General features: G+C 48.3%; 1 protein-coding gene across 1 annotated transcript; it reads right to left on the bottom strand.

Annotated features, from left to right (window-relative positions):
* Positions 1-459: 459 nt before the first annotated feature.
* On the bottom strand, positions 460-24,049 carry bcl9 (BCL9 transcription coactivator). Its single transcript, XM_056430418.1, is given in 11 exon segments — positions 460-2,260; positions 2,348-2,620; positions 3,091-3,468; positions 3,471-3,851; positions 3,854-5,324; positions 5,413-5,506; positions 6,407-6,593; positions 6,719-6,826; positions 7,148-7,461; positions 9,332-9,805; positions 22,325-24,049. Coding segments are annotated over 10 exon segments (4,494 nt in total). The 5' UTR covers positions 9,619-9,805; positions 22,325-24,049; the 3' UTR covers positions 460-1,259.
* Between the last annotated feature and the right edge of the window lie 578 nt (positions 24,050-24,627).

Here is a 24,627-nt window from a genome sequence, read left to right as displayed (position 1 = left end):
ATCTTTTATTTGTAGTCCATCACCACAGCCCTGGGAGGCTGACGAGCTCATACAATGGAGAACAGAGAGGAAGTCGGCCGGAGGGATCGCCTTTACATTTCTGCGTCTCGCTCGCTTTGATCAATTGTACCAGATCTACGTCACTCTAGATCTAGAATACCTGGCGTACCTGCCGTGGCTTTGAGCCACTCTTGTCTCATTCTGCTGACCATCGGGGGCGATTATTGCAGTGGGAATGAGGCAACGCGGGAACAAGAAGAACACGGAGCACATCTGGGGATGAGCAGTTGTTTCTCACGCTGGAGGAAAAAGTCGAGTCCTGAAAGTTTTGGAGCACCGAGTCCGACGACTTGAACTGGACTGCAAAGCTGCCAGGACACACACACTCACACACACTCACACACTTATGTTGCTCTCTATGGTACAAATGGAGAAAGAAGACGCTTTCTGCAGACGGTCCATGTTTGTGCTTTTTTAATAATACTATTATCTTAATGAGGTCATAGTTTGGTTTGTTATACACTGGAGTTACAAAGGAAATTAAAATAGACTAAAATTCGAATAGCCCACCATGGTAAACAGAACAGTATTTTTAGGGGGCGTTCCTCCCCCAGTGAAAGTTGGGTACGAGGAGTTGAGAGGTCACTGATAGAATGCCTATACATACAGACACACACATACCACAAACATACAGTCTGTCAAGCACACGCACTCGCACGGATATACTGTACAGAACAGTCAAAACAATGGAGCGAGAGACAAGATGGCGTTCCTTTGAAGTCTTCACGAAGCACAAACTCTTATTCCTTTCCTCTTGTTCCAGACCACTTTCATGACAAATGTTTGTTTGTTTTTATTTGAAAAAAGTAGACATATACTGTAGCATCTCCACGCTGACTGAGTACGCTCGATTCCTCTTCGATGTCGAAAGTCATGTTTATCGTCAAATAATGCACACAAAAAAAACCACAAGGACAGTTTTTTTTTGAGAAATTGATGCACAACAATCCCCAAACATTCGGAAGTTCACGAGGCAAAAATCAATGTTCTTGTGGCAAAAAGTACTCCGATCCGGGCGTGTCCGAGCCGCCGTTGGAATCGTTCCCCCGGGACCTCGCGTTGGCCTCTGGGTGCCTCCTCTCTTGTATTATACTTCCTTTACTCGAGTTCAGGGTTCTCTGAACACTCCACACACCGCCTCCGTCACTCGATCCTCGCGTATTGTCCGGGAACATTCGACAGACGAGGTTTCTGCGGGATTAGAACATTCCGGGGCCCGGACTGAACCCCATGTCCATGTCCCGCGGCCTCATCTGCTGTGGAGGGCCCCCCATGCCCTGCAGTGACATGTTCGGCGAGCCACCGGGGCCCGGGTGGACCATTTGTCTTCCCTGCATCATCCCTACCGGACCTCCGGGAGACATCATCCGGTGCTGGGGGCCCATCATGCCTTGGCCCATGAATCCCGGGGGCCGCATCGAGTTGTGGCCCGGGTTGCCCATTGGCATGTCTTGGGGGCCCATTCCCCCGCCGGGCCCCCCCGGCATCCCCCCCATCCCCTGCATGGACATCCCCATCCTCGGCGGCCCGTCGGCCGTCATGCCCTGCATGGGGAAGCCGGCGGGGTGTGGCTGCTTCCCCCCGGGGTTGTCTCCGCCGCTCCGGGGGAAGTAGGACAGAGTCTGGCTGGGCTTTTCTGACGGGATTATCCTGGACAGGTCAAACTCGGGAATGCCGGAGGCTCCCGGCCGCATCACCTCGTGAAGGTCGACGTCACTGAATCCGCCCTGCATGCTGTTGAACTCTGGCCCTCCGGGGGCGTTGGGCTTGCACATGCCCCCGTCGACCCCTCCGCCGTGAGGCATGTTTCCCATCCGCCCTCCCATCGGGCCGCCGTCTCCCTGGAAGCCCATGGGATGGCCGGGGAAGCCTTGGGGACCGGGTCCATTGTGCGGGGAGAAGGGGCCCTGCTGGGAAGGGGACTGGGTGAGGGGGTACGCCTGGCCTCGGTGAGGGTAACCCATGCGTCCCTGGGGCATCATCTGGGGGTTTCCCATACCGGGGTCTTGGGGATTTGACGGCATCATCATGCCATGAGGCATCATGCCCGGGCCCATGTTGGGAGCATTGGGAGAGGGCATGCCATGGGAGAGGGGCTGGGAGGCCATTGGATTCATGCCCAGAGGGCTGAGGGCAGACATGGGTCCGGCGTTCCCGGGTCCCATCATACGTGGATTGCCTTGGTGATTCATTCCCATACCTGGAAATGCACAAACAAAGTGACACGAATAAGTGATGACGTATTCACTGCATGCGGCGGGTGGGATGCACGTGTCAGAAGCTTTACCGTTGTTGTTCACCGAAGGCAGGTTCGGGGAGCGCGCCGGGGGCGAGTCGTCGTCGGAGCTCGCGACCGTCTTAATGGCGTCGTGGTAGAGCGGCGTGGAGCTGGGCATCGCAAACTTGGACATGCGTGACATCATGATGGAGAGAGGGTTCTGGGAGAGGGTCGGCTCGGGGGGAATGGTGTACGGACCGCCAGACGGAACGTTGCCCTGGTGGGTCATGGCGCCGGGTGGAGCCCCTGATGAAGGCGGGGCTGAGGGAGGGCCGTTGCCACCTAGAGGAGACATGGCGGACGTGAGAGATGTGGCCAGTTGAGGCCTCCTTCTGTGGCAGGCTGTTTTTATTTGTAATAAAGAAGCATTAGTATGCGCTACGATCAGCAGCACATACTAATCTCAGTGAGATTCAAGTCTGTGACCACAAGAGGGCGCCACCGGATCACAGCCCACCGACCAACCCCACCCCTCATACAGATGTTGCAACTACAAGAGATGTACTTGATAAATAACCTCCACAGCTCTCCATTATTTACATTTCCCATATTGTTGACTAATTCTAATTTTAAAGAACAAAAAAAGGGACAAATATTCTACATAAAACAGTATTTTTTTAAAAACATTTATCAAAAATAATCACAATATTACTTTAATTTAATAAAAGATGCACTGAAAACAGAATATGAACTCTGAAGTAGGAGGAGGGAGCGGTGCTGCTCAACAGAGGAGGGATGGAGGAGACTCGTACCTTGCTCCATGCCACCCATCATGTTTGGGGAGGTGATGTTGAGGGGGGGCTTGCCCCCCTGAGGCGGGACGCCGGGACTCTGCATGGGCGGCTTTGGCGAGGACGCCCATCCCGGGGAGGGGTTTGGAAGAGAGGGAGACCTCATGTGAACAGGGGAGGCGCCAGCTGAGCCCATGATGGAGTGGGGGGATTTCATTGGCGCTGAAGCTTGAGGCGGAGGGGCGCTGGGCCCGGTGGGCCCGGTGGGACCGCTGGGACCGCTGGGACCGGTGGGACCGGTGGGACCGGTGGGACCGGTGGGCCCGGTGAGCATGCTGGCCAGCTGGGACGGTGTCTGGGGGGATTTAAGGTTTCCAGAGGGAGAGCCCATCATGGGGACTGCACTTGCCTCAGAGGAGGGGACTTGAGTGGGTTGAGGCTGGGGGAGTTCCCCCCTCCCGCTTGGACATTCAGATCTGCTGGCTTGCGGCCCCTCTGACCTTGTGAAGGACCCCCGGCAGGAGGGAGGTGGTTAATACGGCCATTGCCTCCCGTTGGGGTAGATCTGTGCTCTGGACCGAAGGCCTGGTCAATATGCGGACCCCTCATCCCTCCGGGACCCCCTGGGAAGGGCCGCCCCGGCCCCATGGGAAAGTCTCCCGGTTGTGACTGCTCGGAGAAGGGAGGCCCCTGCATGGGCCGGCCTTGTGGCCCCATGTTCTCCATCGGAGGTCCTCCGCTTCCTCTCATTCTCATGATCTCGTCCGGACTCATATTCATGGAGGATCTCGTAGCTTGGCAGGTTGCATATGAGGCCCCGGCCCGGGGCCCGTGCCAAACTCGGGGCCCATTTCTCTTCCCCCCATCCCCTGGAGCCTGGAGGATGGACTCATAGGACCATCGCCGGGCATTCTGGGAAACATCCCCATGCCATTGCCAGGTTCCATTCCACCTCTTTGGTGGCCCATCATCCTCTGCATGTCCATCATCATTCCTGGGGGCATGCCCTTCTCTCCGCCCATCCCTTGGTGGAACATCGCTTCCTGGACCGACTGAGGATTTGGAAAGCGCTCGCCTCGACCCCCCGGACCGGCAAACATTGCCCCGGGTCCTCCGGGGAAGCCTCGTGCGTCTCCCATGCGGGGAGGCATGTCGTCAGGCCAGCCCATTCCGGGCCTCGGGGGTCCGTCCATTTCAGGGTTCATCATCCCAGAGAAGCCAGGCATCCTCTGCATATGTGGGGGCATACCTCTGGGGCCGGCGCCCATGCTCATGCGCTCCTGGTAGTGCTCCGGTGGACCACCTGGTCCTCCCCACATCTCTCCCGGGCCCATCTGGTAGGGAGGCGGGGGGCCTCGCATCATGCCCCGTGGGCCATGGGGGTGCATCATCATGTCTGGAGGGAGTGGCCGGTGCTGCATTTCCTGTTTCTTCCTCTTCTCCTCATAGAACTCCTGCTGCAGCTTCAGCCACGCCACCTGCTCTGGGGTCATCTGATCTCCATCTCCACAGCCCCCCGGACCCCCCATGTGCACGCCCATTTCATCTTGCGGAAACGGGGGCATGTCCCTGGGACCGAGGGGCGGACCGTGCGGGGGGCCAAAGGGTGGACCCTGTGGGCGAGGTCCTCCCGGCCCGCCCGGCGGTCCGAGACTCTGAGACTGCGCCATCATGGCCTGTAAGGGGCCCTGCTCGGCCCGTCGGGGCGCGCCATCGGGACCTCCATCGTGGGGCTGCGGGGGCCCGGCTTGCGGGGCGTCGCGATCGTCGGGGAAGAGCATGCGCTGGATATCCCGCAAGGTCTGTAGGGAGCGCTGGCGATGCTCCAGCTGCTCTTGGGACAGGCCTTCTGTGTTGGCCTCCATGTTCAGCAGCTCCTGGGCCAGCTGCTGCTGCTGCTGCTGCTGCTGGGGGGTCAGGCCCACTCCCCCGGAGCCGCCGACCTGCCCTCCCTCGACTGCCGTCGGCGGGTTGAGGCCCGCCTCGGGTTGGGCGACGGGCGCCTGGTCCACTGGAGCGGTGACGTTACTCGGGCTGCTGCCTGGAAGGTTTTTGGATTCCATGTCGGCGGAGGACGAGCCGTCCTGAGGGAGAACACCAGACTGGCTCCCTTGGTTTGAAGGCTGGGGCGTGGTCGGCTCCGCCATGCCGGGTAAGGGCGGCTTGGACCCAGGCTGGTGGCTTTGATCTTGAGCGTGGGACGGGAGCTGCTGGGGAGGCTTGGCGTCATTCCGGAGGGCGCTCGCTGCGTTGTTCTGGAGCAGAAAGTGACAGAAATGGGATTAAGTTACGACGACTCTCACGCACAGATGGCGGATACACGTGCACACAAAGAGTCGTTACCAGGAGGTGAGCTTTGTCCTTGCTGTTGGAGATGTTCTTCATGTGGAAGGCAATGATGTTTTCTGTGTGGCCAGTTAGAACAGAATCAGCCGCCCTGAGGACAAGAAGGCAGTCAGACGTCCGTCTGGGTGTGTGTGTCACGTGTGTGTGTGTGTGTGTGTGTGTGTGTGTCCATTTGAAAGACGGTGCGCTGGATGACACACACTGAATGGGACCATGAATGTAAAGCCAAGGTCAATAAACTATCTCTCTCACACACACACACACAGGCAGTAATTCCCAGCAGTGTTAATCTAAGTGTAAGCCCCCACTGAGAAACACACACGCTTGTGCCGATACACACAATGGGTTTTGGCTATGATGGGGCAAGTTGGGAGGAAGGAAGAGAAGTGGTGGAAGTATCTTAGCGCCACACACACACACACACACACATCAGAGACAACAAACCACCAGAGATGAACTCCAGGCAATTGACATTGTTGGTAATTCCACAAAGGGGTTTCACTGTGGGTATTGAGACCATTTAATTAGCCTTTATGAACACATTATTATTTAAAATGTGTAGAGAGGAGCTTTAACTGTAAACCTCGCCACACACATGCAGTCAGGGCTGGACTGTGACTCGTCTTATTTTGCCTATTTACACGACTGCAATGGATTTTAAATAGAGCGGTCAATATGTTAGATGTCATTTCAATGGATATAACAAATGTACGGCATCAGCTGTTTAGGAACTACAGCCGTTTGGACACAGTCGCCCACAGGCCCACAGGCCCAGAGGCTCAGAAGTGATTGAACAAACTAACTTAGGTGAATGTACCGTAATGGTACTTTTTAATACGTGGAGGAAAATCCTATGCAGGCAACGATTGCCTGACATCTGTTATTATCCATCTGTAAATGCACTAAACATTTAATGATTGGAACAATAGGACTAAAGAGGGCAGCGACCATAGTATCGTGACACACAGATAGTGACCGTTAGCTTCCTTACTTGTTGGCCATCTCCGTGGTGAAGACATAAACAAGTTTCGTGGCTGGTTTCTGGCCGCTCGCGGGCTCCGTTGTCGAGCCCTGGCCCCCCAGTGCATTGTGGGAGGGTGTGGAGGAGCGACTGAGTCCGGGGTTGGAAGTAGAATGTGAGACGGAGTCCTGGGGCTTCACGTCGCTGGAGTTACAGTCTGCAGAGACGAGAGGGGAAGAGCGTGGCTTTAGGACCAGCGCGGGCTTATGGGTAATGTAGTTCTACTGAGGACTTCTACGCACACGTCCACACACACACACACACACACACACACACACTTACTGAAGAATCCTTTGTCATCCTCGTCACTTTCTCCCCCGGAGCACCAGTCGGCTCCACTGTACGGCTGCCTCCTCTCTGCCACACACATCCTCTTCACCCTGCTGCTGTCTGCACACACACACACACACACACACACACAACCATCAGTGGGCTTCGCTGTATCTGTGTAAGTGCGACTGCAAATAATACGTTTTCAGATTTCCATCTGTTGCCTTCTCGGGACAATGAGGAGATAAATAGCTGTGTGTACTGGCGGTACAGGATCACAGGAACCCAACGGGTCTGGTGCCGACACATTAAAGCTACTGAAGACATCATCGAGGAACTCGTGAACCTTGCCTTCCTACATCAGTTCAACTGTTCTATCCTTGACTGACGTTCATTTCTGATCCCAGCTCCTGAGTTCTGGCTCCAGCGGTGGATTCTTACCCTTCTCCTCGCTCGTGGGCGTGCCGCTCTCCGGCTGCTCGAACGACTCCACCGAGGTGCTCCTCTCCCGCTTGACTTTAACCTTGGAGCTCGGGCCAGAGGTCAGGCCCTGGCCGTTCTTCAGCCCCATGCCCCCCGTCACATTCGGAGCCCCTTTGGAACCCAGGGTCTTGGGGTCGCAGGGTGAGGGCTGTGATTGGCTACCAGTGCTCCCCGGTTTGCCCTGATTGGGCATTTTAGAGTCTATCTGGGTGGCGGTGGAGGGGGACATGACGGGAGGTGAGCGTACCATGGCCTCCGTCTTCGGTTTGGGGCTGGCGGACAGAATGGAGAGAGAGAGAGAGAGAGAGAGAGAGAAAAATCAGACATCGTTATTGGACCGAAAGGAAAATGTGATTGTGTTTACCAGATGCAAAGAGGGGGGGAAAAGAACAATTATGTATGGATGTCTAAGAAATCTATATTAAGGTGTTGGAATTGGAACTCAGGAAGTTAAACCTGAAGGAACAGACAGTAGAGACACGAGCCATCTCCAAAGGACTGCTGAGAGCAGTTCAGTTCATGCGGGACACATCCAACTGGCACACAACTCCCTCACCACACCCCAATCGCCTTCTCCGTCTTCCCTCTTCCTTTCCTTGATGTGCGCACACACACACACACACGCACTTTTACAAGTAGCGAAACTAATGCCAACATGTCCAAAAAGCAGCAAAGCACACTTTTTGTATGTTCACACACACACACACACACACAGAAAGCTGAATGTTGGCAGTCCGGATAGCTGTTTTTCCAGAGGCTCCAGAACCATGAGTCAGCAGGGAAAACTTCCAACCTCAGTGTACTCCCTGACCCGAGAACAGCTCTGGATCACGCATCAAGACCTTGCATGTAAAAGAATTACGCACAGAAGCTGATCTTGGATCTGCCAACGTGACGCGCTCAGGTTGGAGTCCACTCAGACTCGAGTTTCCCCACCGATCACGTTCCCTGGACGCATCCTCCTCAAACATAGAAACATGTGAAGTAACAACGCCTCCCGCCACAGACCACGCCGCTCACTCGCTCGACTCAGAGCCGCTGGGATGGGTTGCATTTCCCCCAAAGCGATTTTAGAAAGCATGACCAAAAAAAATGCTGTTTTTGAGCAATATTTCTGCAGACTTGCTCCTGATCTTCTTCTTCTTTTTTTCTTAAACTCAGCTAAATATGCACCTCGCAACTGAGAAGATATGAGAGAACATACCAAATACTGGGATGAAGGATTTACCAACCGCTCTGCAACCAATCATATCAGCCGTAGCGCTGCTTAACTTAACAAAAAAATAGTAGCTAGTAGCCTCCGAGTTCTTTCTACTTCATTTCCGTTTTAAATAGAGGTTGAGCATTTGCATTTCTTCTCTCTTCCAAACTGTTAATAAAACAATAACAGCTCATGCTTATTAATTTTTCCATAATGGGAGATTTATTTAATTACTTGCATCAGGTTCATGTCCAGGACAGAAGCGTGTGCTTCCCCAGGAAAGCCTACTTTGATGTTTATTGATGTGGAACGACACGACGCGACTCAGCCGATAGGAGAATAGAACGACAACGCCGAGGATTCAAACCTGGATTCAGTGTCACTGCCGACCACGACGAAAATAATCTGTTCAACGTAGTGCGGGGGACATTTGAGTTCTGCTTGCTCCGGCGTTGTGCTGCTATTCATACGAAGTCTGGATTAAATACATCATTTTAGATCAACATTCAGATTGGTGTTTGGCTGCTTAACCCTCCTGTTACCTTTAGGGTCAATTTGACCCCATTCAATGTTTAATGTCGGTCTTCTTTGGGGTCAATTTGACCCCAGGCTTTTTTTCACGGTGTCAAACATATAAGAAATATCAACTTTTTTATATATTTAAAGGGCTATTTAGGTAGTCAACAAACAAACATAAAGTACCTCACACTTAAACTTGGGAAACAATATTAATTCTATTAATTTTCTGGAGGTTTTAATTGCTGGGGTCAAATTGACCCCGGGGGTAAAATATATTAGTAAATGTAAAGGTAACAGGAGGGTTAACCAATCATCAGCATCTCACTCACACACACTCACACACACACCAGTGCATGCGTATAATTACCACCATCACAGCACTCTAGCTGCATCCCAGGTGGTCAGTGTGAGCGGTCACTCACCTCTGCGTGTTGGCGGATGGGGAGTTCTTCAGCCTATTGGAGTGCATTGATGGGGCTCCCAGGACTACCGAACACGGGGGCGTGATCAGCTGGTGGGGACTGCCGGCGTGCGTGAGTGGCGCCTTCGCGCGCACGTTCCTGGAGCCGGGAACGGGATTCCCGATGTTGGAGAGGTTTCCCCGAGCGTCCTTGGCCTCCTCTCGCTCTTTCTTCCCTCGCTCCTTCTTGTTGAAATGTGTCGCTGCTGTACCTGCCGCCGCTGGCCTCTCCTCTTGGACCTCCAACATTCTCTCTATGATCTTGTCTGTGTGGGTGGTTTGTGCACCTGTATGTGTGTGTGTGTGTGTGTGTGTGTGTGTGAATTTATATGTGTGTGTGTGTGTAGAAAGGATAACAATAGTCCAAAAGTCTTTTCTTGTTCGGTGTGTATTTATGAAACTCCCCCAAGGGGGCTTTCAATGGCCCTTGGGCACACTGTTGAGAGAGAGAGAGAGAGAGAGAGAGAGTGAACAAAAGTGGAAAAGAGGGCCACAGTCTGAACAAACATGAAGTGACACACCAGCCATAATATTTGTAGTATCACTCTACTTTTAGTAGGCTTGAACGGTGGTTGTTAAAAGTTGGTCATTATTCTTTTAAAATGTCTTTGATTTTAAATCAGCTTTAATACATGTGACCGGGAAGGGATTTACATTGTTTACATGTTGTTGTTGTTGAGTAGTGAAAGCACAGGCGTTAATAATAATAATAATAATAAGTAAATTGCAGCACATGTTGGGTTGGTTTCCTTTGTTACACACATTCGGTGCTACATCCAACAGTCAGGTTATTCTTTGATACTCGTACTTTGGGTGGGATATGGTATTAACTTTAGAAATACCAGCACTGTCTGTCTGTGTGTGTGTGTGTGTGTGTGTGTGTGTGCGTGTTTAGTACGAGAATTGCGTGCGAATCCTGTTTCGAGAGAGGAGCTCAGTCATTGAGATTACATTGTCATCCTGGAAATATTTAGGACCTCTTCCAAAACACTCAACAGTGTAACTGGCTCCAGAGTTTCCCTTGGGAGAAGGAGGTGGAGTGTTTTGGAGAGTGTGGGTGGGGGGGGAGGTCACTGGGAACCAGACAAATACACTTGACTCCTGCTACAGCAGCAACACTCGTCACTCGCGGGTCTGCGGAGAAGTGATTTACAACCACCAGGGCCCACATATCACTGCTGCACACGAGCAGAGGCTGACTGCTCCACAGGGACAGAGGGGAGCACAGAGGAGCCTTGTGTAGCCAAACTACACTAGACTAACTGTATTATTTATATATGTATATATATATATAATACATACATACCGGTACTAGACTAACTGTATATATAATACAGTTAGTCTAGTGGCTATATATATATATATATATATAGTTAGTCTAGTGTAATTTGGCTCCATATATATATATTTATTTATATTTAAATTACACTAGACTATATATATATATATATATATATATATAAAATACAGCTAGTCAAGTGTAATTTAAATATAAATAAATAAATATATTTATATAATACAGTAATATATATATACACACACACACACATATATATATATATTTATATTTAAATTACACTAGACTATATATATATATATATATAAAATACAGCTAGTCAAGTGTAATTTAAATATAAATAAATAAATATATTTATATAATACAGTAATATATATATACACACACACACATATATATATAGAAGATGAGAGAATTGAGTTCTAATATTTTGTTTAATGCAATTTCTTATAAAAAAAAAATATGCATCAAACATTCATATACAAATCAACTGAAATATTGCTTTTTTTATATTCTTTTATTATTGCTGATTATTAAGCAGAAAAAAAAAAATCTAATCTAAATATAATAATATATCAAAAAAAATAGTAGTAGTAGTATATTACAAATCACTTGAATTGTCTCTAATTAAGAAAACACCTGCAAGGGTTTCCTGAGCCTTGACAAACACACTTGGTCTGAGGAAATATTAAAATTTTATATATATATATATTCAAAAAACTTTACAATACAGGAGTAGGGGCTTTTCAGAGAAGCAATGTGCTGATTATCGATTGCTGAATCACGGCCTGCTTGAAAAGACCTCCATTGTGGTGAAATGGCATGTTTATATTTTGCAACACATCCTGATGCTTTGATGCATAACTGTGGAAACACAGACTGCAACACGCAGGATCGCATGCTAGTTATTCTGCGGTTGTGATACACAGCACACATACAATGACAGACATTTTACACAAGGGCTTTGGCTCGGATTATAGTCCTCGCCGTTAAAATGTAGCGTCTAAATAATTCAACACCAACCGTAAAACAGACACTCAACTCGTGTCTGATCGGTAGTTGTTGCTGGAGTTGGGCTTTTGTAAGAGCGGACGATGGGAAGTCACAGAATGTGTGAGGACGAGAAAGTGGTCGAAACAGAGACGCCAGTAGATTTTGCCGGCGACTGTAATTTGGTCGCGGTGGAAAAGGAAAAACCACTGTGATCCAAGAGTGTCAATAATAACATCCAGGATGCTGTACGTTTGGGTAGGCATTCATTCCCAATTCATGTTGAACAAAACGGCACCCAAATTATACAATTAAGTAATTATACATACGACTTACAATAAATGCTAGGAGATTTTAGTTAGAAGAAGAATAGGAATATATAAATACACATTTATTTTTTGAATTGTGGACCTTACTCCCAAATAATTAAGAGCGTAATCAGTGCTCCGGGTGTTTTTAACCCTTGTGTCGCCTTAGGGTCATTTTGACCCGAATCAATATAACACCCTCCCCCCGCCTGTGGGTCATTTTGACCCGATTCAATGTTTCACCCTCCTGTTACCTTTATATTTACTAACATATTTTACCCTTTGGGTTCAATTTGATGCCAGCAATTAAAACCTCCAGAAAATTATTAGAATTAATATTGTTTTCCAAGTTTAAGTGTGAGGCACTTTATGTTTGTTTGTTGACTACCGAAAGAACACCGACATTAAACATTGAATGGGGTCAAATTAATCCTAAAGCGGGGGGAGGGTGTAATATTGATTCGGGTCAAAATGACCCTAAGGCAACACAAGGGTTAAAAGAGACATTGGTGACTGTGGGTGCACAAAGGCCCCGCTGTGCTTCAGGAGGACCGGGTCCCACCACATGCCGTCCACACTGTGAGGACATCATTCTGTATTAAAGACTTGAACATGAAAAAAAAGAGGACAAAAAGACAAAAGAAGAAACACTGCTGCAGAATGACACCCTGGTTTAGAGTTTTCTTCTCACACAATGTCACACGAAAAAAACAACTCGTCGAGGAAGAAAAAACAACAACAATGTGCGTAGCTATTCCAAATGGATAATTTAGAAAAGGTGGGGCAGAAACTCTACCGCCATGGAGACAGGCAAGACGAGATAATTACTAAAATATGGTGATATGGACACACTTTTGACATTTGAGGCGTTTCTCAAATCAAATTGCTGCTTATTTCCCCAGCTCTGCACACCGGCGTGCACGTCCCTTGAATGCAAGCGTGAATGTGGGATTTTTGATTTCAGCTATTTGCGAAAAATTGTTGCAACGCGATGCTCTTTTGCTATTTGGAGACGGATGTGGGAGGCTTCAGCTTCCCTTTGACTCTCTGAAAAGCGCTTTGTTTTTGCAGAGGGACAGTTTTTTTTAAAGGTGCAGTCGGACGAGGGCGGTCGTGACTCTGCTGTCCTGACTCGAGTGCAGATATTTTTCCTCCACTGTGGGGCGAGTGCAGAGACGATGATGTACAGCCCTTTGCAGCTCATTGGAAAATGTGTTCAGCTTGAGAAAGGAGATCTCCTTTTTCCTAAAAATCAAAAGAGCCCAGAGCAGCGCAGACTGCACATCCTCGAGGGGCGTCGACTAAACCTAATCGCACACAAATGTGCGTAATGCGAGTGTGTATACGCAAACAGCAGGACCTGTCAATCACCTGCTCCCTCCAATCGCAAGCTAACCAGACACTAATTGGGGAGCTTGCTGACATGACTGTCATAAGGAACACGAACATGAACACACACACACACACGCGTGTCGGTAATCAGAGATTTTTCCTTCTCGATCTCCTGTAAAGACACTGAACCGTCCATCACAGCACACACACACACACACACACGGGGAGCTACCGTGAATGCAAATTAATGGGAACACAGTATAATGAGGCGATTTTAAAAAAAAGAGCTTCCTGACTGATATAAATACGAGGTTCCAAATGAAGAGGGCAGAAAATAGTTCCAATTCAAATTGTGTTTGGGGTTTTCGAAATGCGGGCGGCGCTGAAAGGGAGCATTTCATTCCCTGCTTACGTAACAGCCATCGTACGCTGGCTGAGCGCGGTGGAGAGTAGACCTTCCCTGCTACGTCACCCAAATTCCTCCGAGGGGGAGATTTATACCAGTAGAGGGTCCACTAGCGTGGGGGGGGGCTTAAAAGGTGTGTGAATAAGAGAAAGGAAACCTAGACCTCGTTGCAAACCCAGTCCACTGTGTTGAATTTTTAACACATTACCACAAAGGCATTATTTGCAAAAGATGAGGGGAAAAACACACACAAGTACAAACACACACACACACACACACACACACACCAACTCTCTTCCCTCATCTCGGCCCTGCTGTTGGCTGTAAAAGAGCCCGCTGATGTTTCAGCCTTATTTATGCAAATCCCATTTTGCAGTTCAGTCACAATGGAGTATTGCTCTCTCTCTCTCTCTTCTCTCTAGCTCTCTCGCTCGCTCGTCTACGTGCTCTCTGACTGCTGAGCCTCCATCTCGAGAATTTCTTCAGTCCATTATTTGTTTAGGCCAATATCAGACACATTATTTCCACCTCTCCTCGGCTTTCTGCAAGAATATACAAAAATATGCTCAGCCGTCGGTGAGGAGCTGCAGCCGTTTCTCTGAAACAGAAACCTTCAATCTCTTTCTGCAAGGGCAGAACTTACATGCACCCGATATTCATGAGAATCACATTACCACGTAGTGAGCCTCAGTCAATGTTTTGTAACCACACAAAAAAGGAGCAAGAGTAATAGGATTAAAGGCAGGAGACAACCAGTCTTCCCACGAGGTTCTACCATGTGAGTTTGCTTTTGTTATATAATAAATCATGTATTTTACCCAATTACGGTCTAAAGGTCATAAATAAAGTATCAACAGTGTGCCGGATATGTTGGTCCATTTTCACCGTACGCACTTTTGTACGAAACTTTCTTCTGTGCGTGCACTTTGTCGGAATTCTTGATAAAACAACAACTCAAATGCGTTCCTTGTTTTTAGAGAGCAGAGTAATGAAGATTGGTTGAACCTGAACAAACACAAACAAAAAAACCTAGAGTGCATTGAACTGACAACGGGTGCTTTTGATTGTTTTGAAAATACGACTTTATATATTTGTATGAAAATAAAAGCGGCACTTCTTCGAAAATGCATTTGAGAAAGCTTTTCTGTTATATTTGTTTAAATTCTCGTTGAATCGCGACCGCGATCAATAAATCAAATGCTCGGGCGGAAAGAAAAGAAAATTCTGCGCCACCCGATTCTTCCAAAAGCTGCCGGCTGCGACTCCTTGTCGTCACTGAGCTCCGAGTTCTCCACTTGAACACTTTCAAATCCATCTGGCCTCTGTTTCTACCGTACTGCGACCCCAGCGCTAAGCCGCTGGACGACATCCGTCGGTCTGCCTCGTTACGTAACGAGTTCCCACACACACCTGTCTGACAAACTGCATTCACCATACCTTCAGGAAGCACGCACCAAAGAGCTGCGGGACGTCCCGCGGTAACCTGGCCGAGGAAACACCTGTGCGGTCATCTGTTGAGGTGGCTCCCCCCCGAGAGCGAACGCCAGCGCCACACCCTGCGCTTTTCGCGGCCGTGACTCAAGCTCGGCGCTCGCAGAATGTGAGGAATGCCGCGTGGCACTAAAGATAGAGCCGTGACGCCACCGACTCGACGTTTGACGTGATGCACCTTTCCGTGAGAGGAACAAAGGCTCCCCACACATGAACAGCACTCGCATACGTGTGGCGGAGCTGCAAGCCACGGAGGTATTCACAAAGAACATTTCCGCATTCTCCAAAACTCTCAAGTGCAATCGGAGCGGCTCCGCGTTAACGTCCGTAACCCCCGACTACGCCCCCCCCCCGATTACGAGTCGTCTCCACGCCGGCCCGTCGGTCCTGCCTTCGTGCGACAACTCTCGCTCCCTCGGTTCATCCTTTCCTCCGGTCCGCAGACGATGCCCCTCCGTCCCCCAGGGAGGCGACGTGTGTAATGTCACATCATGGTGACAGGAGCCCAGACGTGTCCATCACAATGATGGAAGTGGCAATGGAAGTAGGAGGAGATAGGAAGAGGGTGGGATACAGATTTACCCGGTAGCAGGAGGAGGGGGGTGGGGGGTTATTACACAAGTCGCTCTCTTCACAGAGTGTGTGGGTGGGTGTCTGAAACACACACACACACACACACACACACAGCTGACTCACTAGTGACACATCTGTTGGCGTAGCCTGGGCACAGTGCCATGTGTGGCAGCCAGTTCCAACAGCAGGACTGGCACTCGGCACTCCGGCCGGCTCTGATCTCCGTCTCACACACTTCACCCTGCACTTCCATCTCCGTCCATCTGCCCTGCGTCTCTGGATCTCTGGCTAAAAAGGGTGTGTCTTGCTTACACACACACACACACACGCACACCTTTCTTCTCCATACAAGACAAAGAGACTGAGAAGCTGGCAACAATGCACCATTATTTCTCCAACAAGACAAGCGTGCGTTCTAATTAGGTGTGTGTCACGGTCAAATGCTGACCAGCATTACATGAGCCCAAAGACTGTTGCCAACAATGTAATGTATGATTGTATTAAACATGAAAAATAAAAACAGTAAAGTGCATTTTGCAACTTTTGGACTCTGCAAAAACGTTAACGTGAAACACGCGAGGTTGGTCGGTCAATTTCAAACAATTGACAAGAATAAAAACAACAACTTTAAATTCCCTTGCGGATGTGCGAGCAGTAAAGCCTAAATGAAAGCCCGTGGACAGAAGCTGACCTACGAAGATAAAAACATATGCAATGTGCTCGATGTTGAGGCAGTAAGATTTGTTGTTTATGAGGCGTGTGAAACCGCGCCGTCTTTTGCTCGCCGTTACAACGTTGCGCCGCAAACCGGTCGCACTTCAATGGGGAAGTCGAGCAAACAATGGCCACGGCAGCTACAATTAGATGGCGTCCGAAGCATTTAGTATGTTGTATGCAATTAATCGGTTTAATCAGAGGACTTCACAGGTCCAACAGGAGGCAGCGTCTTGGGTCTCTTAAGCGGTACGTCTAATACACAAATGGGTCCGAGCATTTTTGCAATCAGCTCAAAGGTTTGTTGTTTTTAGAGATAAGAGAAGGCTCCTGCTTGTTGATTGTGGGTTTCTCATGCTGCGCCATCAATCCACTGGCTGAAGTGTGTTTTGGGTCAACAATATTTTGAAAATGGTCCTTATGATACTCAGGTCTAGCTTAGACCTAGTATGAATCCTCTTGGGTTAAGTCCTTTTTTATAATATTTTATGCATATTGGGTTCAGGTAGGTCAAAATGTTGACCACACGAAGACCACTCGCAGAAACAGCTTCTTTAAAAAAAAAAGTGTGGCTAAATGAGAAACCAAACAGAAACTCCATTTGCTTCAGAGAAACGATGCTGCCCCCGTGCAGACCCCTTCGTCCCTCCCTTCCCTTGACCATGCTCTCTGGTCCGTGACTCCCCTCCCTCCCTCCCTCCCTCCCTCCTGACGGTCGCTCCCACACTCGGGCCAAATTCCTCTCTTGTTCACGCTGGGAGGACGTCTCCCTGCGGCTAAATGCATTGTGGGAAATCTCAACCGCCAGGCCCCTCAGAGGCCAATCAGACCGCTGTAGGTAAAGCGTAAAGGAGGCTGGCGCTCCTTGCTTATGATCAAAAGGCTCTTCTTGCAAAGCCACTCGCACTTATATCACACATTAAGTGTCAACCTCTCGACAAACAGCACAGAAACATCCGATATCCGCAGAAGAGGCGGCACTCGACACAACCAGCGCTGTGCAACGCCTCCATTTACAGCACCGAGAACATTAGGCGAGAAGATAATTACTTTTTAAAGATGTGCAGCCCGGAATCTGTTTGTTTTTTTGCTCATTAAATCCTCAAACAAAGTGACTTCCCAACCTGTCAGGCCTTGTGCAACAGTGCAGGCGACGCCACTGACCTGGCATTACATCAAACGAGCACCGACATGTTTCGCTTAGAGCGGAAAACGAACAAATCCAGACTACACAACACAAGCGCACGACTAAATTAGCACTTTGGGGAGAATGCGAGCCAGATAGTGTCCCTTACTTACTCCCTTACCCAGTTAGCACGCATGTGTCATGCCTGTGGAATTTTAAACACACTGGCTAAGACCTGCCCAATTAGCCATAAAGGATGGAAACACCCACATGCGGCAGTAGTTAGCCGAGATGCACTGAAAACTACGACACAAGTTTATGGCATCTGCTGCTCCCATGAGTCGGAGCTTGCGTGCCTCTGAAACTACGACTGCTCTGGAAGCAGACACGTCTCCCCAGCTATACCACGTCGTAATGGAGAGCATACGCTGCATCGTCAATGTAACCCACGTTAAGGGGCTTAAAAATGCAATCTCCCAATTAATCCTAGCGACACGTTGATCTTCCTCCATTACCCTCAACACCTCGTCTTCTCAGGAAAGGAGGTGATGGTGCTTGTCACTCACACCTCTTGTTTGGTTGTGTAGTTTCAGTAGTTGCTATGAAAATCTTCAATTGTGGCTCGGAGGGTGAATGTAATGACTCTAGAATATGCATTTAGGCCCTGTGTATTTGAGAAATATGACTGTTTTTTGTTTACGTTCAAGGTCTGTAAGCACCTTTGGGAAAAAAAGGCGCAGAAAATACTAAATACTTTCCTTTGTTCATGAGCACACAGAGACAATGAGCAACCACAACAAACATGGAGGGTGAAGATGAGATTTGAGCAGTTTTAATAAAGTGAATCTTTTTAAGACTACAGTTGTTTTTTTAAACAAACCAACAGGCAGCTCAACACCATCCATTCCTGAACACTGCAGAAGCAGAAAGGAGGGGATCTGCTCGAGTCTACTTCATCCAATATAATAAAAAAGTACAAATAAAGAAAGAGAACGGGGGCACCAATGGGATCACAACCACTGTTAGCTTGTTAGCATTAGTACTGTAGGGCTCAATATTGTATGTTTTGGGGGAGGCGCCTGCTGCCCGGCAGCCATAGATGGACTGATATTCCAAAGGGAACTACTCCATGTAACGTGTGGCTTGTTCACGTCATATTGATCAGACCGTAATTAAATCCAGTTGTTTTCGGCGGCGGCGTAGTTAGAGTACAGTTCTCTTAGCAAACAGAACAGCAGCAAACTGGTAGCAATATATCTGCAAAGCCAGAAGGGTGAAATCTGATATAAGCCAATTAACTGTTTGTAGGAGTGTCATTTATCAACAAACCACTGCTGCAACTGGCGTCTGTAAAGCTTCGGTTTTCTTCTCACAAACTAACGTGACTTTCTGCAAATCGGGAGCTCAACCGAAGAAAACAAACGGACGTGAACGCACCAGAAGCTTCCTTCCTTTTACACCGGCAGCGTAGTCGAAGAACACTTGAGGATCCGGGGGATCTGCCACAGTTGATGGGTGCTTATCGCACACGGTTCCACCGGAACAGTTGGGGGTCGGCTGTAAGGTACCCGGGTCGAATCCGGCTCTATCCCCATAGTTGCATGTCGAAGTGCCCTTGAGCAAGACACTGAATCCCCCCCCACCCCTCCCCTCCCAGTCGCTCTCTGGGAGCTTCACTGCTCCTTAATCACGAAGGACGGGTCAAATGCAGAGAAGAATTTCCCCAAGTGGGATATATAAAAAAGTGTAAATCTATTTTTTATTTTTCTGAGAGAAGCACTGGAGGAGCCCTCCCCTCGGAGGAGGAGGAGGAGGAGGAGGAGGAGGAGGAGGAGCAGCACGTCTGTGCAGTAACTGTCAATCGCAGCAGAGAAACGTGAAAGCAGAATTCTAGGTACATTCTGACTCAGCCAGACACGTCCCTGAGGAACCGGTATGGGCAACTATCCTACCACGCATCCGCAGACTGAAACCTCCGCCTACACTAAAGGAAGATATGAAATGCAGCCAGGAGAAACACACATTCATATTTATAGCTGCAACGGTTTGGAAAGGCGCATTAGGCTGTAAAGGCTTACGACTCGAGGCCGGTCCTCGGAGCCCGAAAAGATTCGTTTTTAAAACGACGTCCAGCGGCCTCGCGTCGCCAACTTCCCCGATTCCACTTTTTCTCCGCATACTAATCATGGTACCTGAACTCAACACATTGGCTGAGACAGATTAACTGAATTGAAATAGTTTGTGTTTAGAAGCTTTCTACAACGGCATTGTATCCTAACAATGATAGAAATCATAATTAATGTGAATGTCACATCTGGCCAATATCTGATTAATTTAATAAAGACACTATGCTTATTTAATGTTTTAGATCAGCCTATTTTGAAGAAACGTGAAAACTGCACATTATCATTACTTGTGGGGAAAATGGATAATATTTGCAGCAATCAATAAATCGGTCGACACAGAACTCGTCAATGTCACGCCACACTCTCCTGGAACAAGGAAACAAATACACATTTTGCAAAACAAAAAAGGGGAATAATCCCTTTGTGAATTCTTTTTGTGTTGCATACTTACATATTTCCATGTCCTGCCGCCAATCTCAAAGTAAACTGTACATAATTGTACATGACAGTTATATTTACAGTAGTTCAGTAAAGCTACAGAAGTAATTTAACATCGCTCTAAACTGCCAAACGGGTTGGATGTTAATGTGCAAACCTACGATGGTTACAGAGTATTTTTCCTGCTCTTTGGGGAATACGACACAATTACTGTATAATAGTCGTAATTATTCAGATGGCGAACTAAACGCCTTAATCTGCGTTCTGAATGGATGTCTTTCTTCATGTATATGATTTAGTTTAGGAGCAAACCGGTACAAAGAGAAAAAAGGTCATAATATTGCGACAGTTTTGAAAATGACGTTCTTGGGTCTGAGGGAGCCTCCTGCCACCCACGACACGGGCAACGAGACGGATCGTCTTTCCAACTCATCCCTCCGTGTCATACACAACGCAAGCGTTGCGAGTTTTAATTAGAAAACTATTGAAGCAAACAAATGCATGGAAACACGAGAGGCCGACACACAAGAGGAGAAAAATAAATCCTGCTCCCGCTCTACATCGATATCCATTTCCCCGCGTCCTTCCCCTCACTGTGGTTTTTGGTTAACACGCTTCGGATTAGATGGCAGATGAATAAACAGCGTGGACGGCGTTCTCAGGACGAGCTCCCTGGAAGGGGCGTGTCCTCAGCACGGGCAGGTGTGAGAATAAGACCAAAGCGGTGAGGTCATTTTTTCTCTCTGGTTGCACAGGAAGAACCACTTTACGGTTCACGGCCTCTCTCGTCACTCTATGCTCGTCCATAGATAAGTCAGGAGGAGCCAGTGCCTGGCTCGTTGTAGCAGAGTCGCGTTGCGCCACCAAGTTCTGACACAAGTTACGTCTTTGCAAAAAAATATCGGGGCTGCAACGACGAATCCAGTGTTTCCCCTAGGTTTACAGCTTCAGGGGGGCGGGACTAGTGACGCTGCTCGCCATGTTGGTGCCCGAAGCTTAACTCCTTCACGATGCCCCCCGAGATAGGAAAGGGAATCGATAGAATGCTGTGTCGCGCGGTCATTACGCCACTCGATAAGTCGCAGAGATGTTTGAGTATGAAAAAGTTGAGTTGACCGAAAAAAAGAGCAGAGCGGAGGTAGAGGACGGACCGTGACGCTCCGTTGTTGGCGAGTCTAACTGCTGCAGTTAATCAGGCGTAGTCGGTGAAAGTCCCCGAGCTGTGTGAGCCTACGGGGGATGTTATGTATAAATATATAGATATACACATGTTATTGATGTTATGAACCCAAACACGAGGGCGTTAGATGTTCTGACGTTTGTGGGACGTCCTTGGCGAGTATAAAGCAGAACTAGTGGTTAGTTCTTCCGTGGTGGATGAAGGAAATGATAACCGTTTCCACGGAGCAAAGCAACGGTGATAAGCCCCGCCCCCTCACCGCCGTGATGGGCGAGTAAACTCACGCAAGTAAAGCGGCGACAGTTCTGTTTTTAAATTAAAAGGGTTGAAAATTAATGTTTTGTTTTTTTATCCGAAGAGAAGGGAATCATCATTAGTTGCAGCCCAAAAAAATAACGTGTGACCGGCTACAGTAGAAAACATGGAGACGGATCCATGTTGTTCCTTTGTAATCTGCTCTACCGATTCCTTCACATTGTGAAAACTAATTCTTGCTTTCGCTGTGTCCAAAATCACTGCCGCGTTCACTGCTCCCTTTATGATAAAAGCTCAGTAATTTACTCTATTGTGAAATGGTAAATAGAGATTTCAGACCGTAATAAATCATTGTCATTTTGCATGAGCACTGACTCTCGCATATATTTGCATACAAAAGAGTGAGTGTGTGTGATTTTTTTCCCCTTTAGACATTGTCCACTCCCATTAAAAAAAGCGTTGCTGTATTATTTTGGCAATAAGATGTTTTTAAAAAGGGGCTAAAACGTTGGCATCGCTGGGGGAAAAAAGCTTATTTTACAACAAGCTGACAATTGGTACTTATATCATACACTTCGACCTCTAGAATGAAAAATGGGGATTAGAGAAGAGCATTTATGGGTGTACGCGTTTTGAGAACAGGGTGGATGTGTTTGCATGAAAGAAACTCTGTGATAGTGGGAAAGAAAGAAAAAGAGCAAAGAGTTGAGCTGGGTTACCTCAGAAGCCCCCCTGCCCTTTCAGCAGGGCCTCATATGGAGAACCAGGCCTCAGGTCCCCTGGGCACTGATGTCTGCTCTCCACTCGACTCCTCCCAGCAGTCAGCCACTGAGGCTGTGCAGGAACCTGGGGCCACTCACGACACCTTACAGCCACAAGTCATTCACACCTGGAAACAGAGGGAGACAACTTTGCTCATCGGGTGAAACACAAACAAGAAAACGGCATGGAAAAGCACTCAAGTCACTCATGTTGACAAGACCGACATGTAGCAAACATCCCCCCCCCCCACCCGTAAAGCGTAGGTCATTAGGGGCTACGGTAACAGCGTTGCGTCGCCTTTTTGAACCCAGACACTCATTCATACTTCAGTTATCGACTGCCGAACACAGAAGGGACTACAAAACAGCGGATGATACTCCACCGAGAGCCGCCTTGCTTCTTTGCATCAAAGAGGACTTCCTCCGCTTATCCAGGGTGGGAGTGAAAAGGAGACCCCTCGATAAATCAAAAGAAAAAGGGAGCAGACGTCGTGGCCATGGAAGAAATAAATGTGAAATGGCATAAAGACTATGCTGGGTGGCACACGGCAGTGTTGCCTAGCAATTGAGGAGACCAACCAGAGGCCTGTAAAAAAAAAAAAAAAGGAAGGTCTGCTTTTCAATGTCAGCAACTGGCAGGTAAGCTTCAAGACGGTGCTTGGACAAGACAGTCGCTAAGTCAGAGGTGGCTCTGGAAAACAGCATCAGCTCCAGGGCTAGAATGCAAACTGCAACAAAGCCCAAAAGGCACTGAGATTTGTATCTTTACAATTACGATGGAGAAAACACAGCATTATTGTTCTTCTTTTTAAAGGCAGTCGATGCCAAATAGACATTAACAGGGATGTTTGTTTTTGATTACATGCCAAATGTTTTTGATAAAAACAGGAAAAAAGAGACACTTACTAGAATCCGTTTTCCACGCAATGTCATTTACTATATGATCTGTGAGGTTTTGTTCACTCACAAGTCAATTTAAATGTAAAAAGAAGATCGGTTTGAAAAGAAAAGAAAACACTCAACACATTCTTTGCCATGTTTTGCTCCCAGAGCACAAAGCCATACAAGTTACTCACACTGCTCGAGGAAGTCGTCCTAAAAACACACACACACACAAACAGACATCCACAAAGCTAAAACTATGTAAATAAAATCGGAAAGCACAAGTAAAAAAGACTAGACTTTCCCCCCTTCCTGAAATCTCAGCGCCTCACTGGACCAACTCTTGGCGGACAAAGTAATTCCATGGCGCTTGAAACTCCAGGAACTTTTTTTTTTTCCCCTAAAAGAAGTTGTTCCTGTTTCGCCAGAGAAGTGGGGGGGAAGGGAGGACTTCAGTTCACTTGCATTCATGGAGCGTCGGCCGGCGCAAACAAAGTCTTCCCCGAAGAGGGAGGCACTGGACGGCGGCTGAGAGCGAGAACAACGACGTCGGCCACACACACACACATTTATATATTTATTTTTTTTAAATCAAAAATGAGATTCCTTTCAGGGCTTTGTTCGCGAATAAAACAACCCAGGCCCTCCTTCGGCAAACGTTTAATTTCCAAGTTCTTCTCGCTCCGATAACAATGTAATAATTAAATCGCTCGTCAGATGAGAGGGCTGGCCGACACAATCACCAACCGCCGAGGCCTATAACGTCGCTACGCGTTTATAAATCATATAAAAACACATTATTTATGAAGGATATACAATACCAGCGGCGTGGTACTCCCGGAGAATGCAGAACATGCGTGCTGCATTGTGTCCTTTTTTTATTTTTTCACGAAGCACGGGCGGTCCTCCGGTATAACGGGGTAAAAAACAATATTTCTCCGCGGCTTTCACGCCACGCTGAAAACATCGTGAATAATCCGCTTTTTGGTTGCGCTGGAAGGAGGGGGGGAACAAAAATGGCAGTTACGGTTGGAAAGGATGCTCGGCTGTCTGCCGGGACCAGACACGACGTGGGGTTTTTTTTTTGCTAGCCAGCCTTTCGGGGACGGAGGCAGCGAAGAACGGATACCGGAGTGAGATGTCCCCGGGAGGAGGACCCGCGTGTGCCCCGTTGCCAGGAGGCGAGCCGCGGAACCGACTCTTTCCACCTGAATTTGACAAAAAGGACCACTCACCTGGAATGGTAGCTTAGTTTCCGTTTGCCTCGAACGACGGATTCATACCGTACACTAATAAAATCACAACATTATCACGGGAACATTATAACATCGAAATATGGCTCCCCCCTTTCGCCCGAGCTTTCCAGTGGTCCTACTCCA

Source organism: Pseudoliparis swirei, chromosome 2 (genome assembly GCF_029220125.1).
Source record: "Pseudoliparis swirei isolate HS2019 ecotype Mariana Trench chromosome 2, NWPU_hadal_v1, whole genome shotgun sequence".
NCBI classification, from domain to species: domain Eukaryota; kingdom Metazoa; phylum Chordata; class Actinopteri; order Perciformes; family Liparidae; genus Pseudoliparis; species Pseudoliparis swirei.
The sequence above is the reverse complement of the archived record's forward strand: the minus strand, read 5'-3'. Positions and strand labels throughout refer to the sequence as shown.